Raw genomic sequence first — 17,730 nt, forward strand, 5'->3', positions numbered from 1 at the left:
GATGAGTGGGTGATTATGTTCATGTGCACTGCTTCATGTTCTTTGCCTGTTTTTTTTTTTTTTTTCTTTTAAAGGTGCCCTAGAACTTTTTTTCACAATATGCAATATAAGTCTAAGGTGTCCCCTGAATGTGTCTGTGAAGTTTCAGCTCAAAATACCCCATAGATTTTTTTTTATTATTTTTTTAACTGCCTATTTTGGGGCATCATTAAATATGCGCCGATTCAGGCTGCGGCCCCTTTAAATCCTTGCGCTCCCCGCCCCTGAGCTCTCGACTATAAAACAGTGCATAAACAAAGTTCACACAGCTAATATAACCCTCAAATGGATCTTTACAAAGTGTTCGTCATGCATACTGCATGCATGCGTCGGATCATGTGAGTATAGTATTTATTTGGATGTTTACATTTGATTCTGAATGAGTTTGAGGCTGTGCTTCGTGGCTAAAGCTAACATTACACACTGTTGGAGAGATTTATAAAGAATGAAGATGTGTTTATGCATTATACAGACTGCAAGTGTTTAAAAATGAAAATAGCGACGGCTCTAGTCTCCGTTAATATAACCACATTTAACAGTACATTAGCAAAATGCTAGCGAAAAATTTAGAAAGACAATTTACAAATATCACTAAAAATATCAGGGATCATGTCAATTATTATCACTCCATCTGCCATTTTTCGCTGTTGTTCTTGCTTGCTTACCTAGTCTGATGATTCAGCTGTGCACAGCTCCAGATTGAATACTGGCTGCCCTTGTGTAATGCCTTGAACACTGGCTGGCATATGCAAATATTGGGGGCGTACATATTAATGATCCCGACTGTTACATAACAGTCGGTGTTATGTTGAGATTCACCTGTTTTTCGGAGGTCTTTTAAACAAATGAGATTTATATAAGAAGGAGGAAACAATGGAGTTTGAAACTCACTGTATGTCTTTTCCATGTACTGAACTCTTGTTATTCAACTATGCCAAGGTAAATTCAATTTTAAATTCTATGGCACCTTTAAGTAAATAATAGAATTCTGGGAACGATGTGTTCTGTACCCTGTTCCATAAAATTAAAGTTAAAAACGAAAATGAAATGTGTAATGTAAAAATGTACAATTTTTGCAGTTAGTAGCTAGGCTATAGGCCTATGTTCCACATACCTTTCCTCGTTTTTAATAAACTGATCATCTAAACAAAAAGTTGCCAATGCACTTTGCTCATGAAGTAAAAGTATAGTGTCGCACAGTAGCTACTTTGCAGTACTTTGAAATCTCACCTGCATGTGGGCGTGGTCTCTGGATGTCAATCATGCGCCGCTTCACGTATCCACGGCGCTCTTGAACGCTATACAGACACATGCTGTGTGTGAGTGTGACCCCTAGAAAAAAAGCATGCATAAACAAACCCACAGCCTTCTGTCTGCATAGAAACTAAAATGGGAAGGAGGGATTATCGAGAGCACTGACTGTCAGTGTGTAACATCGCAGGTGTCATGGAGAATTCACGGGCATCACTGCTGTTCAAGGCGGCCGCGGTGGCCGCGATCGGTCTCACCGCCACTTTCGTCATGCTCGTCCAAGATCCATCAAACACGCTCTTCGGAGGTGGATACCCAGAACTGTGGCGGAGAACCGGACTGGCCGGAGCCCCTACACGGGCGGCAGCCTGCATCTTCGCGGGCGTGTTCCTTCTAGCGATGGGCTGGTTGTACAGACTGTTATTCGCTCCTTTGGAGCTGCTCCGCGGTGTGGATGAGGTGGGGTACATTGCGGAGGACGGACGCTCTCGTGCCCAGGCTGCCAACGAGGTGAGGCGGCGACGGAAAACTGGAGAATTACCGCCGGTTTATCCAAACGGCTGGTATCGGGTTTTAGACTCTCACATGCTGGAGAGAGGAGATGTGAAGAGTGTGACAGTGCTAGGTAGGTATATAACAACCGCCAAAGATGGTGAATAAAGCGCAGGTGAGGTAAAACGCATCACTGGAAATGTCCCACAGATTTATTTCTCCTTTTTTGCAGCAGTTAAAGTGTCATGGGATCACAAACAGCAGCACAGAAGCGATATAAAACACATTATTAAATCAGAAAGTGGGGGGATGAACATCATAAAACATCACGAGACGCGTATCTTAATCTATGTACGCATGCGTCACAGAATGCGTTTTAGCTTTTTAAAAGTTGATCTGGAAGCATAGCTGATATGTGTACCAGAAATGTGTACCAAAAAACTATTAAGAAACAAATTTTTGATATCTGCAATTTCATTTCCATAGTTTTGACGCCCTTTTAACATTTAAAAACTTGTAAGAATTTATGATATCAAGAATTTGTGTTTGTGCTAATGTAATTCCTGATATAAAAAATTACTTTTGTTACTAGTAAAAATTCAATTCCTGATATCAAGAATGATCCTTTTTAATTAGTGAAAATTGAATTGTAATGTCTATATCAAAATATCATATTCCGAGAATCATTAAAAGTCAAAACAGTTTGCCATAATATGCAGGGATGCCTGTTAGACACTTGACAGTTAAAAATGATTAATGAATTACAGACGGACAGTGTTTCCCTATGAGGCTCTGCACATTTTCAGCCATGTGTCTTCCTTCCAGTGCTGCGCAGACGCAGATAACTGAGACTGAAATAGCTCTTCATTCATTCTTTTGTAGCCAGATGAATTTCCAGGTCACTTCAAGAACAGAAACGAAGTCATTTGTATCCTAACATTCCCATCTTGATATCAATAATGCAGCTATTTTGTCGCATACAGTATGTTAGTTTTCCATGTCTGTTATTACACAAACAAATCTTAGCCAATCTTTTTACCAAAGAGGTGGATGAGAGGTTGATTATTAATTTCCGTTTCATTTTTCCATTCTTTATGTCCCTGCAGTTCAGCATACATAGTGCTAGTATCTCTAAGGTCTTTTGTTGATTTAATTTGATTAAACGCACAACGATAAACTGTATACCTTGCATTAACTGCACGTCACTTAGTCCATAAATGTAAATTTCTGGGCAGTGTGACATGCCTATACTTCATCTAAAACCTTTTACACAACAATTCCTATAGCTATAACATAAGTATTTATGGCATAAATACTCAATAAGTTTAACATATTTTGGGTGATATTTCAGATATCACAGACAGGATATTGTATACTGTATGTTGAAGCATTATATATGCAGCTGATATGAATTTTTTGATCAGTTTCTGATGGAAAATCAGCAAGGTTATTGAGATGATCAGGTTTCTGGGTAAGGTAGCATCTTATTGATTTCAGACAGGGTTGCGGATCATCTGTGAAACATTAAATCATTCCCCATCATTTTCATTATGCATTTGACAGACTATAACCTCACAGGTTAAACTCTTGTGTACGTGCAGCCCTGTCATTGCAAAGTCTTTGTCTTTTGTTACTCATCTTGGCTTTTTCTTATGTTTAAGTGTCTGTTGCTTAGCTGAGTTGTTGTAGGATGTCCTATCATGTTGCAGAGACCTTTGGGTTTTCAATGAAAACCAAACAAAACACCTTTGTAGTTTTGTCTTTGGTATACAAAGAAACACTGTTGTGCTTTTTGCAGCCTGGAGACCACTGAACCTGTGCGACCTTTGATTACTTTTACAAACCTGGCCAACTGTCACCACAAAAAAATCTTATAGATAAAAGATACTGTAAATGAAATGATACTGTAAAGATACTGTACATTAAAGATATGCCTCAGACCAAATTCAGTTAACTAATCTTCATTTTACCTCACCGTGAAGCACTCTGACCGAAATTTCAAGTATATTTTAAATATGCACTTGTAGTGTACTTTGTCTTAAAGGTATATATATATAAAAAAAAAAGGTACTCGCTGATGATATAACATTAAGGAAATAAAAGGCCAGTTTAAGAGAGTACACTTTCCTGACTATTTTTAACACACTTAAAGGGTTAGTTCACCCAAAAATGAAAATTCTGTCATTAATTACTCACACTCATGTCGTTCCACACCCTTAAGACCTTCATTCATCTTCGGAATACAAATTAAGATGTTGTTGATGAAATCCAATGGCTCAGTGAGGCCTCCATTGCCAGCAATGTTACTGCACCTCTCAAGATCCATAAAGGCACTAAAAACATATTTGAAACAGTTCATGTGAGTTCAGTGGTTCTATCTTAATATTATAAAGCGATAAGAATACTTTTTGTGCACGAAAAAAAACCAAAATAACGAAATCTATATGGGCCGATTTCAAAACACTGCTACATGAAGCTTCTGAGCTTTAGGAATGTTTTGTTTCAAATTAATGATTTGGATCTCCTATCAAAGGGCTAAACTGCTTAAATCACGTGACTTTGGCGCTCCGATTCACTGATTCGATTCGTAATGCCCTGAAGCAGTGTTTTGTTGATACTGTTGAAAAGTCGTTATTTTGGGGATTTTTTGGTACACAAAAAGTATTCTCGTCGCTTTATAGACCTTATTTTAGAAAATTGTCTTTGAACTTCCGTTTTTGCGGTAGCCCATATATTTCTGTGGCATCGCTGTTGAAGAATAATTAGCTGGTGAAGTGGATTTACCTGTTGTAGAGTTAATGAAAGTTATCATGAGCATTGTTATGTTTAAAGCAGATGTCTTAACAAATGTTAGTAGACCGGGAAGATTTTAAAATGAGCAGTTCATTCATAAATACGTAAGATCGCTGTGGAAATAAAAAAAGCGGAAGTCAAAAGACGAGAGCAGCGCTAAAAAGGGGCGGGGCTACATAAGGTCTATAATATTAAGATAGAACCACTGAACTCACATGAACTGTTTAAAATATGTTTTTAGTACCTTTATGGATCTTGAGAGGTGCAGTAACATTGCTGGCAATGGAGGCCTCACTGAGCCATCGGATTTCATCAACAATATCTTAATTTGTGTTTTGAAGGTGAACAAAGGCATAAAAACGGCATGTTTTTCCTTCCACTCAAAAATGGGCATTTACAACGTGGTATAATAAATGTTCTGTGGGGTATTTTGAGCTTAAACTTCAAAAACACATTCTTGGACCCCTGAGACATATATTATACTTATAGGTCCCCTTTAAAAGTGCCCTAGAACCAGTTTTTCCAAGATGTAATATAAGTCTAAGGTGTCCCCTGAATGTGTCTGTGACGTTTCAGCTCAAAATACCCCATAGATTTTTTTTTATTAATTTTTTTAACTGCCTATTTTGGGGCATCATTAACTATGCACCGATTCAGGCTGCAGCCCCTTTAAAATCGCGCACTCCCTGCCCCCCGAGCTCTCGACTACAATGCAGTGCATTTACAAAGTTCACACAGCTAATATAACCCTGGATCTTTACAAGATGTCCGTCATGCATACTGCATGCATGCGTCGGATCATGTGAGTATAGTATTTATTTGGATGTTTACATTTGATTCTGAATGAGTTTGATAGTGCTTTGTGGCAACAGGCTAATGCTACACTGTTGGAGAGATTTATAAAGAATGAAGTTGTGTTTATGAATTATACAGATTGCAAGTGTTTAAAAATGAAAATAGCGAATACAGTAAGAAACGATGGTAACTTTAACCACATTTAACAGTACATTAGCAACATGCTAATGAAACAATATACAAATATCTCTAAAAATATCATGCTATCATGTCAGTTATTATCGCTCCATCTGCCATTTTTCACTATTGTTCTTGCTTGCTTACCTAGTCTGATGATTCAGCTGTGCACAGATCCAGACGTTAATACTGGCTGCCCTTGTGTAATGCATTGAACATGAGCTGGCATATGCAAATATTGGGGGCATACATGTTAATGATCCCGACTGTTACGTAACAGTCTGTGTTATGTTGAGATTCGCCTGTTCTTCTGAGGTCTTTTAAACAAATGAGATTTACATAAGAAGGAGGAAACAATGGTGTTTGAGACTCACTGTATGTCATTTCCATGTACTGAACTCTTGTTATTTAAATATGCCAAGGTAAATTAAATTTTTGATTCTAGGGCACCTTTAAAGATATCTGTGGTTATATGCTTTCTAGATGCTTGTTGCAAGCCCACAGACTAAAAAGCAGCATCTTGGAAGTGGCACAGCTAAATTGGGTTTCCTTTAGTGATCTCAAAGTGCACAGCATTTAATTGCATGCAGTTACTGCTACAGCATACTTTAGTTAAATGGCCTATATCGGCTATATGTCTTATAGGAATCATGTCAGATAACAGATAACTAATATGCTTACTCAGCTCAAATACACTGCTCTCTCACTCTGTCTCTTTATTAACCTCTTCATATCGACTTTCTGTTTGTACTTCCTATGTAGGACTGTACATATTTTAATGACAGAGTATTTTCACACATATTATTGATATCAGTTGTGGCAGTCATGTCTGTTTGCTTCCACTACCTTTTTCCTTTGTGCAATTTTGTCATCTGAGTGTAGGAACTTTTTTCAGGGGCACTGCATTGCAGGCAAATAAAACCCCTCAGGTCAGCATAAAAGAAAGGGTGTTTTTTTCAGTCCTGTAGCTGTAGACCTGAGGAGAGAATGATTTTACAGTCTTCAATGTTGCTATGCCTATTCCTGGTTATATAAAAACTGCTGCTTGCCAGACAAACAATATAGGCCTAATTATTAACTGACACACTTTACTGTTTGTTTTTAATTAATTATTAACTTTCCCATTTGGCTTATGATATAGACTGTGATGTAATGGCAAAATCTAGACCAGTGTCATCCTCATTGATGTGACATGAAATGTAATTTATTTTCTAATACTGCAGACCTCCGCCTTTTGGTTGTAAGCAAGCAGGCCAGCCCAGGTGAAAAAAAGTACACTTCTATAATGTACTTAAAGTTCTCTATTTTTGTGCACTAATTTTATATCCACTAATATCTCTGTATTAAATGTATTTAGTTACCACTTGTAGTACACTAAGTGGAATGCACTTCATTTTAATATATCCTGCTCACTTAATGACTTAAAATAGTCTAGAAAATCTGAAAAAAAAAAATAATAATTTTTTTTGCAGGATGCTGAACACATTTATAATTTATTATGAATTCAGTGTATGGGTCATTGACGTGATGGGTCATTATTTGTCCAAAGGCCTAAATAATAATCAATGATATGACATCCAAAGTATGTAAGGTAGTACAACTAGATCACTTTTATTGAATCCAAAAGTTTTAATTATATTTTGCTACATAGAAAGGTATTTTAAACTGTCAAAAGGGCATTCGGTTTAACCGTCCAAAGGCCAATACAGCCATTTCATTTGTGATTAAAATATCTTAACATTTAATAAATATATTTTTTTTTTTATTCTGGCATGATTTTATAACATCATATATCAACATAGTGCAAAATAGTATTAAAATTATGTGTAGAAATCATTGCTTTGTTATGAGAAAGAAAAATTGATTTCATTGATGTCATTCGGAGTAACCAATATAAAGGGACCATTTTGGATCAGGTCATGTGGTAAATATCATGTGACAGGATGTGACATTATTCAGACACCTGCAAAGGACCACATGGTCATGATGCAAAGTCAGTAACTCCCTCTTAACTATTTGAAAAATTCATGTTTTCACTTGCTCATACGCATGTCCCGAAACATCAGGTCATTCAGTACAACCTCTATAAAACATGGGAAATGTTTTAATATTTTAAAAATTTGTACTAAATATAAAATGTTTGATTGCAATTTTGCTGGCAGTCTAGCTAGCTAACTAGATATCAGCCTGTTAGCATTGTTTGAAATATTGTCATTCGGTATAACCAAAAGTGTCATTCGGTAAAACCGAAATTTTGGTTAAACCGAATCACTTATTTGGTGACGAATTTTGTCCATCTTGTAAAAAATTACAATTTGGATGCGGTTGGTCTGTGGCAGTTACCCAATTTAAGCTTCAGTAAGTGATTTCTGAAAAACGCTGTTGAAAGCGGATCTTACTGAGCACCTCAACAAGATTGTAGCCAATCAGCAGTAAGGGGTGTATACACTTTTGATGGGGGAGGAGAGAGAGTGAGCAAGAGGGAGATCATTGGAAAAAGAAGGGTTATGATCGGGCAAGAGCTTTAATATCAGAAATGCTTTCCAGCACTGGAGAGACCTAAGCTGGAAGGCCTGAAAATGGATGCTGAGGTTGCATTGGTTCTGCTCTATATGTGACTGACATTGGTTTTAAGTGTGTGCTGCTAATAAAAACTCTTGCTTGTATATACTTGTGTAGTGTAATTTATGTTCATTTTTTGTTCTTCATTGTTGTTCATTCATCATCTTTGCTTTCTTTTTCGCAAAGCTTTTTTTGCTATGATAAAGAGAATCCACTATTGCATTGCCTGTTTGTGCATTTTGGGAGCGGAGCAATTAAGGATGGGTTTGGATGTTTGGCTTGATTTCAGAGATCAACAATGTTCAACAACGATTCTCAGAAATCACTTACTGTACCTTTAACCTGAAGCAGTCACTTCGTTCTTTTTGTGAAAGACCATTACTGCCCTCTTTAGTTTACTGTAACCTATTGTGGCATACAATACTATTTTTATTGTTAAAGACTACAGCAAAATGAAAAAAATGACATTTAGTTGTATTTTTCTCCAGGACAGCAGGTGGCAGTGTTCCGTGGGCAGGACGGCAAAGCCTATGTGGTGGATGCTTACTGCCCCCACTTAGGTGCCAACCTGGCTGTGGGGGGGCGAGTCGTAGGGGGCTGCATTGAATGCCCCTTCCACGGGTGGCAGTTCCGTGGAGTCGATGGGAAATGTGTCAAGATTCCATATGCAGATAAAGGTAAGAAATCAAAAAAGAAATTAAGATGTGTTTTCTATGTTCTTGATTTGATGACTATTGTTTGTGTTGCATAAAACTTATGTAAGTATAAGTGCAAATGATTTGTACAAGTACCTTTTAGACAAATACTACAATCAAAAAGTTTGGGCTCGGTAAGAATTTTTTTATGTTTTTGAAAGAAGTCTTGTATGCTTACCATTTATTTGATTAAAATACAGTAAAAACTCATTTTACAATTAAAAATAACATCTATTGTCATATATTTTAAAATGTAATTTATTCCTGTGATGCAAAGCTGACTTTTCTGCATCATTACTTCAGTCTTAAGTGTCACATGATCCTTCAGAAATCATTCTAGTATGCTGATTTGCTGTTCAGGGAAAATTTGTTATTGTTACTAATCTTGAAACAATTTTTTTGTGGAAACTGATCATTTGTTAAGGATTCTTTGATGAATAGAAAGTTAATTTGTAACATAAATACAAAGTTCTGTCATGAAACTCTAGATGGCGCAGGCTAATAGGTCCTTAACTCAATCTGCTTACAATCACATCATTCTCTACAGGGCACAGCTGATTGGTTCCTGCTGTATCAGTAGCCAATGAGCTTGCTGCTAAACCTTCAAGTACTTGGTCAGCATTTGCTGTAGCAGTTGCAGAGCGCTTTCAGAAACCCTCCACCTTCCCCAGCTCCACCTGTATAGATCTGCTATGGGTAATTCATGTATTCTGTTGTACTTGCTCTGCAGCAGCAGCATAGCAGATCTATTCTGCTAAGACCAAACATCAGCATTGTCATATCCATTACCATGCCAAACACTCCTAGAGTTGACATGACAGAAATGCATCCTTGCTGAATGAAAGTATTCATTTCTTTAAAATAAAATCATACTGAGCCTAAAACATTTCACTGACAGTGTATTTGGCATTTGTTTGGATGTTTTTCAGTGCCTGAGTTTGCGAAGGTGCGGTGTTGGCCCAGCTGTGAGATCAACGGGCAGGTTCTGGTGTGGTTTCACTGTGACGGGCTCGAGCCCAGCTGGAGAGTGCCGGAACAGAGCGAGATCACCCGCGGGGAATGGGTGTACCGCGGTCGTACCGAACACTTTATTAATGCACACATTGAGGTGAGACAGCATATATGTAATTCATCTCATATGTGAATATTGGGTTTGTATAAGTCATTTTAATTCACACCTTTGTCTCTCTCAGGAGATTCCAGAGAATGCTGCGGACATCGCACACTTGGCTCATTTGCACACTCCAGGTATCGTCAGTGGAGTTGATCTGCGCTATACTAACAGCAAGACCTGGGAGTTTATACGGCATGACTGGAAGGTTTGATTCCTCACATAGACATTTATCCTAGGCAGAAATGCCATTGTCAGCAGCAGTGTTACTTTAGCATCAGTGAAATACTATTATCATTTTTAATAATAAGATTTTATTTTTATATTTTCACTTTAATTTTAGTTCAAGTATTTTTTGTCATTTTTATTATTATTATTATTTAATTTAAAGCTGCAGTCCGCAATTTTTTTTGGTTAAAAATGATCCAAAATCAACTTTTGAACAAGTATATAACCAGCCAGTGTTCAAAACTATCTAATTATCTTGTCTCGATTCACAACAGTAAGCTTGTAATAATGTTTTATAATAAGAGCGACATGGCGGATTTCCGCGGGAAATTCAAGCATACAGCAGTTTGTCTGTGCGTCATTACGTCACGTCCGTAAACAAAGGAAGGAGTCCAGGCTAGTTGGTTTTATCATGAGAGGAAGCTGCCGGTAGCGGCTTTTTTATAGCCTTTTCTCAGCAGCTGAAATAATTAAACTTCAAATTTTGATGGCGGATTGTAATCCAGAAAGGTCCAAATTACAATCATCAGTGACAACTGGAGATTCAGACGTAGTCGAAAAGCAAAAGACTTCGGACTGTGGAGTGGCTACAGAAATTGAAATCTACAGGTAACTCTAATATACACTAAATACACAGTCATGCAATGCTAATGTTGTTAACATTAACAATTTGAGAATAAAGTATAACAGTAAAAATCATTTGCACAGTTTGGCATGACCAGAGCTAAGAGATCGTTAGATTTAATCATCATTGGCAGCGTGATTTATTGTAGGCCTAATGCTTTTTTCCTCAGTTGGTCAAAACAAAAGTGGCAGACATGTTACTTACTTGTTCATATAATATTTTCCAGTGAAAATTCTTATATTGGTCATACTTTCAAGATGTAGAATCTGTGATTCTGAAGTTCAGTATCCACAACGGTGCGGTGACTGACAGCAAACATTAGATTAATCCGCGCTGACGAGCTGTGCCGAGGCACAACGCACGTACAGATAACTGTTCCGCATATGACTGCAATCGCATGTTTCAAACAGAGATGGCGACAAAGAGGAAAAACTGCAGACAGGCAGCTTTAAATTTTAGTTTATTTAGTTTTAGTTATTATAGTACTTAAACTAAAACCAAGACATTTCTCATTTAGTTTAACTTTGTTTTTTTATATATTTTATTTAGTTACCATTTATTTAGTTTCAAGTAATGGAAAATGTTTTTTATGGTTTCAGTATTTACTAACAATAATAACCCTGGTCAACAGTTTTTATCTTGTTATGTAGAGGAGAACTAGGATACATGGTTGAATTAAAATGGATAACACTATCATAAAACCATAAAAATATAACAATATCTTGTAAGCTCCACTCTTCTGTAAAAACACACTTCCTTATATATCTATGTGTGTTGAGTTGGTACTTGATTAAAGGAGCCTTATAACTACACTTTTGTAGCATTTTATTCATATAATCCCATATATAATTTTGTTCAAGAACTTTTATTAATATCTTTCCAAGTTTACTAAACAGTTTTATCACTGTACCTTTAAGAAAAAATATGAATATGTAAATTACTTATGTTATGAGTAGACTGGACCATTTTTATTTAAAAAGAGCTAGTTTAATACCGTTTTCCATTTCATCTTAAAGGGTTGGTTCACCCAAAAATTAAAATTCTGTCATTTATTACTCACCCTTGTGTCGTTCCACACCTGGAAGACAAATTAAGATATTTTTGATAAAATCCATTGGCTCAGTGATATTTTTTTGGCGCACAAAAAGTATTCTCGTCGCTTCATAACATTAAGGTTGAACCACTGTAGTCACATGAACTGTTTTAAATATGTCTTTAGTAGCTTTCTGGACACTGAAAGTGTTAATTATCTTGCTGGCAATGGAGGCTTCACTGAGTCATCAGATTTTATGAAAAATTCATTTGTGTTCTGAAGATGAACAAAGGTCTTACAGGTGTGGAACGACATGAGGGTGAGTAATTAATGACAAAATTTTCATTTTTGCGTGAACTAACCCTTTAAAGGGATAGTTAACCCAAATGAGTTAAATTAAATGAGTTAAATTCTGTCATTATTTGAACCCCCTCATGATGTTCCACACCTGTAAGACTTGATTTGTTTGTGTATTTTCCAGGTGGAGTGGAAGCCCGAACCCGAGCCAAACAAGCACTGCTCACAGATGTTGGTGAAACATGCTCTCACTGTGTTCGGTCGTCACTGGCCTCTTCTTGATTTGGACGTCATGGCCAGACAGGTAATGACTGGACCGTCAGCTAGAGGGCATATGTGAGCCATGCAGACTGTGAGAAATGCCTAGAGACTGACTGATTAGAAGAATGGAAAGAAAGTCATGGATGATCTTGAATGCAACAGCAGTGTCTTGATCTCTGTGTTCTGTGGGTGGTTCGCTGTATTTTAAGCAGTTACGCGAGCGCATACAGAGCATGCATTTATATAAATTAAGTGTGTGTGTGTGTGCGATGCTCTTATTCATTGCTGTGGGATGTGTCAGATTTACTAATGAGATGCTTTTGTTGTACAGTGATGTATGGCTGCGCTCAGTGCAGATCCTTTTCTTTATGAATCACATATTATGGGTTAAATAATTCAGATTCAGTGCTGCAAAAAATATTAAGCTTTTCTGTCCTTTTACAAATGTTTTGTAAAATTTAATTATTACACTTTAAAATATGGTTTTGTTGTTTTGCATTACTAATTAATTTTTGTACATTTAATGTTAGATAATATTTATTAGATGTATTATATTTCATAATTAATTATATTTTTTTATTTTATTTGTTCAATTATTAATATACTTGTCATATACATATATTTTTATGAATATTTAGCATATTTTTCATTGTCAATATATGTTTGTTCATATTACATTAGCTAATGGTAATGTACATGAAATTAACATTTAACAAAGTTAATTAATGCTCTAAAAAATATTGTTAATGTTAATATATAGAAGCCTATAGTAAAGTGTAACCTTTTCTTTGTTTTCGTGTCTATGTAGCAGTCCAAGTCTCAATGCCATAATTTTCCTTCATGGTCAGTTGTGCAACATTTTTCTTTTTGTGTTGTCTGAAAAGGAATAGTCTTGTCACCATAGTGACGGTGAATGATCCTAATGGTATGTGTGAAAACAGTTGTAATTCAAGGCTGTGCTTGGATCTTCACTTGAGGTTGAAGTTAAAAAGAGTCTGAATCCTTGAGGGTGGAAAGTGCTATAGGCGTGAGAAGCAAAATCTGTATAAGGGAAGATTTGTTATGATGTATGTGAATTAATCAATTTGATCTGGTCTTACGCAACAGAATGCAGCATAGACATGTCATTTACTCCCTGATGATATGAATTATATATTTCATGTTCGCAGGTGGGTCCAGGTGTGGTTTTCCTGCTCTTTGAACACCGTTTCTTGGGTCGGGGTGTGATGATGCACTGTGTTACCCCAGTTGAGCCATTACTGCAGTGTGTTTCACACACCATCTTCTACCAGAACACCATCCCTCCCCTGGTACCTAAGTTCATTCTTCGGGCAGAATGCATCCAGGTAACGTTAAGGGTCAACAAAGCTTGACTTGAAATTTGGAATTGTGCATTAATTGGCAACATTGTTACATGTTGCATTCTGAAAAGTTTATCATCCATACACTATCGTTCAAAAGTTTGGGGTCAGTAAGATTTTTAAAAATTATTTTTACTATTATGCGTCACCAAGGCTGCATTTATCTGTTGAAAAATATAGTAAAAACTGTAATATTTTGAAACTGTTTTCAATTTTAATATATTTTAAAATGTCATTTATTCCTGTGATGGCAAAACTAAATTTTCAGGATCATTACTCCAGTCTTTAGTGTCATGTGATCCTTCAGAAATCATTCTTTTTATGCTGATTTGTTGCTTAAAGGCACAATATGTAATATTTTTGGATTAAAACGTTTCCAAGAATGTTTAAATCCAGATACACTGCGTTCCAAATTATTATGCAAGAGTCAGTATCAGTAAAATCAGTAAGATTTCAGTACAATAAATATTCAGATTTTAGTTTTTCTAAGAAAATGTTTGTTTGTTTATTTATCCATGTCTTTTTAGATAACTGGTATCAATCTCAGACAAGATAATTTGCCAGGTCTATGGAAACCCTACTTAGAGGTTGTTCCACATTATTAAGCAAGTCACAGTTCTCATGCAATATGGGGAGGAAGAAAGATCTTTCTGAAGATGCATTTGATGTATTTCTACACCCACTGTAAATGTTTTCTTTGTGAGGTTTGGTTTGGAGTGGCTGAAATGCATCTTTACGCACAACTGCCAGCCTGCATGGCGAGGTTCTCAAGACTCCAGAGACACCAGCAGCTTCAAATAACTGTTTGCTGCTCAACACTGGCTTTTTTTTTATAGCTGCCCTTTTAATACAATACATTTTTTTGACAGGAACTTTCCTCAATAAGCCTTTATCTGACCGAGATCTGCTGTGCTCTAAATCACTCAAAAATCTTATAATAATTCAATAATCTCCATTCAGTTTTACACAATATTAGTTGTTTTCATGCCTTTTGCACAACATTGCACCATTTCATGCTTTTCATGTTCAGAAAGATCTTTCTTCCTCCTCATATTGCATGAGAACTGTGACTTGCTTAATAATGTGGAACAACCTCTAAGTAGGGTTTCCATAGAGATTGATACCAGTTATCTAAAAAGACATGGATAAATAAACGAACAAACATTTTCTTAGAAAAACTACAATCTGAATGTTTATTCTCTTGCATAATAATTTGGAACGCAGTGTAAATAAGCATTTTAACCAGGACACGGACCTTGTCCGTGCGTCGCCTATCAATGACATCATACCGCGTTACCCTCAATTTTGGAAACACCAAATACGCTTTAATATATTATGTTTTATTAGACAGGTGAGCAACTTTTTGGATACATTCATCGACAGAACACTAATCATCGTTATGTAGCTCAAGACAGTATGGCTTATTGTTTAAATCTCATTTTCTTGATTTACAGTGAGTACCATGTTTTACCATGCCTAATATTGATTTAGCTTACTGCAGTGTGCAACAAGAGTCTCATAGTAGCCGCCGAGCGAACGCACAGAGTAGCACTATAACAACTTTCAACACACAAATGTATCTAATATGATAAAACAGCACTGCGTTACCCTACATATTAGTGTTGCACGATATACCGGTACTAGAAAGGTATCGCGATACCCTGCTTTTAAAAACGGTCCGGTTCTTCATTTTATTAGAATCGGTACTTTGAGTACCAGCTGTATTTCCTAATGTGCAACAGCAGGGGGCAGTGTGCGTGCAGCACGCTGCTTCTAAGGCAAATTGAGTGTGTTTATTCCTCTTAACTGCGTAACGGCTTTTATGGTGAAGAAACGAGGGGTATGGTTGCAAATACAGCTGCTCTTGCAGACCGTCCACAAATTGTTGAGAAAGCAGATGCACGAAGCGAAATATGTCATTATTTTGCTTACATTGCCGACAGCCAGGGCAAGCCCACGGACACCACAAAGCCCGTCTGCAAAATATGATACAAAATAACGTAAGCGAAGGGAGTCAAAAGCATCTTGCTGTCAAACATCCTGATTTGTACAAAGAATTTAAAGAACGGCAGGTTAGTGAATGCGATACCAGCATTATGTTTATGTTCTCAAACATTAAATGAGTGTTATTTATTTATTTATTTTACTCGTGAAAGCAGAACTCCGCAAAGAGGTGTATTATTGAGTCTTAGTTTAATAAGTGATATCTGGTTGCAAAAATAAAATTAATTAAAAAAAATATAAATATGTGAAGGGTATATACAGTTATTTTAAACCAATTTTATGCTTTAATAACATTGCTTTAATTTTTACAGTAATATAATTTTTACAATAATATTACTGTCAAAAACACCTAAATGTATAAAAAAACAAACAAAAGCGTAACAGCTAATAATTTACAATTTTATTGAGCATGAAAATAATAAAAAAGTATATATTAAATCTAACTCTAACTTCACGGCAGTGAAGCTCAAATCCAGAATTATCAGCCTGCACACTGGTGAAGAAAGAAGTTCTGTCATATGTTATTTAATTACTTTTCCTGCTGTTTTAGGTTTTTACCATAGTATCGTTTAAGTATCGGTATCGTGATATTTAAGTTGGGTATCGTATCGAAGTCAAAATTTTGGTATCGTGACAACACAACCACATACACATGACTGGAAGAAGTGGAAGCGCTCGTCTGTGGCATTATAAAAGTTGCGCTGCTCTTGAGCTGCTTGTCACGATTGTCTCTCATTAGCAATCACTCCCGCGTCCTCGTTTCGCTCCAATGGCTTTCAGCCACACCCTGCTTCATACTACAGTAATGTTAATAAATCTTTAATACATTAGCTCATCCATGAATATGATTTCTGCCCAAGTCTAGAGTCTGTAGATGTGAAGACGACAACTCCCATGATTCCACGAAATCAAGGTGTCATCAAGCTATGCCTTTGTTTTGAAATGACATATTGTGCCTTTAAGAAACATTTCTTATTATTATCAATGTTGAAAACAGTTATGCTGTCTAATATGTTTGTGAAAACTAGATTCAGGATTCTTTTATCAAAATTAAGTTATTTTATATATATATATATATATATATATATATATATATATATATATATATATATATATATATATATATATATATATATATATATATATACAGTAAACCTACCAAACTGATGGATCAACTGATGGTTTTGCTGTTACAGTTCGAACGAGATGTGATGATCTGGAACAACAAGACGTACATCTCCAAACCTATGCTTGTGAAGGAAGACTCAGCTATTCAGAAACACAGACGCTGGTTCAGTCAGTTCTATAGCGACAACAGCCCGCGACTGCGCTACCAGCACGACACTCTGGACTTCTGAACATGAACTATGCTTCAACAGATATGGGTTGCTAAAAGGCCAATACCAATATTTTTTTAAACAAAACTAATATTTTGTTGATATTAAAAAAAAAATCATTATGCAAAAATAATTCTTTTTAACAAAACATTGTTTTAACCACCAACATATGCAAAGACAATAATAAAGCAAATGCAAAATAAAAGTGCAAAAGTTGTGTAAGAGTCCTTCTTTCATAAGGATTATTCGTCCTTGTTGAAGTGCCTCAGACATTCATCTGTCAGTAAATAATAGTTCATTTCAAACTACTGTGCTGCTGAACTTCCTGATTACAGAATTATACACTACAGCTACTGCAATCTGGGTTGGGATTGGACTGTCTGAGAGTCCTGTAAGCTTCAGTAAGCAATAATCCAAAGCCCAGAATTGCCTGTCTTTGCAGAAGCGCCAGGTCTTGTACACAAACCTGTGCACAATGTGAACTTGGATGCAAAAGGAAGATCCCAGAAGTTCTCTTAGATGTACCTTGAATAATGCATGAGTGTTGTTCTGCCCCCAGATAGAACTGTTTCATATTAAACGGCACACAGCTCACCCTACGCCATTTGTGCTACAGACAGGATGCCTAAAAAAAGAGGTGTTCTTTAACTTTTGTAAGCAATTTCCTGA

General features: G+C 36.3%; 1 protein-coding gene across 1 annotated transcript; it reads left to right on the forward strand.

The window, feature by feature from the left end:
• Window positions 1-936: 936 nt before the first annotated feature.
• zgc:92275 (cholesterol 7-desaturase nvd) lies at window positions 937-17,261 on the forward strand. The gene is made up of 7 exons (XM_067376185.1): window positions 937-1,915; window positions 8,598-8,786; window positions 9,734-9,912; window positions 9,998-10,123; window positions 12,283-12,402; window positions 13,529-13,705; window positions 16,921-17,261. The coding sequence occupies exons 1-7, from the start codon at window positions 1,486-1,488 to the stop codon at window positions 17,080-17,082; spliced, it is 1,383 nt and encodes a 460-aa protein (XP_067232286.1). The 5' UTR covers window positions 937-1,485; the 3' UTR covers window positions 17,083-17,261.
• Window positions 17,262-17,730: the final 469 nt, after the last annotated feature.

The sequence above is a fragment of the Chanodichthys erythropterus genome, chromosome 22, assembly GCF_024489055.1.
Source record: "Chanodichthys erythropterus isolate Z2021 chromosome 22, ASM2448905v1, whole genome shotgun sequence".
Classification (NCBI taxonomy): domain Eukaryota; kingdom Metazoa; phylum Chordata; class Actinopteri; order Cypriniformes; family Xenocyprididae; genus Chanodichthys; species Chanodichthys erythropterus.

Coding starts and splice junctions, on each gene's coding strand:
- zgc:92275 (XM_067376185.1), top strand. CDS start 1,486: ATGGAGAATTCACGGGCATCACTGCTGTTCAAGGCGGCCGCGGTGGCC. Junction 1,916..8,597: donor GAAGAGTGTGACAGTGCTAG/GTAGGTATATAA, acceptor ATTTTTCTCCAG/GACAGCAGGTGGCAGTGTTC. Junction 9,913..9,997: donor TTATTAATGCACACATTGAG/GTGAGACAGCAT, acceptor TGTCTCTCTCAG/GAGATTCCAGAGAATGCTGC.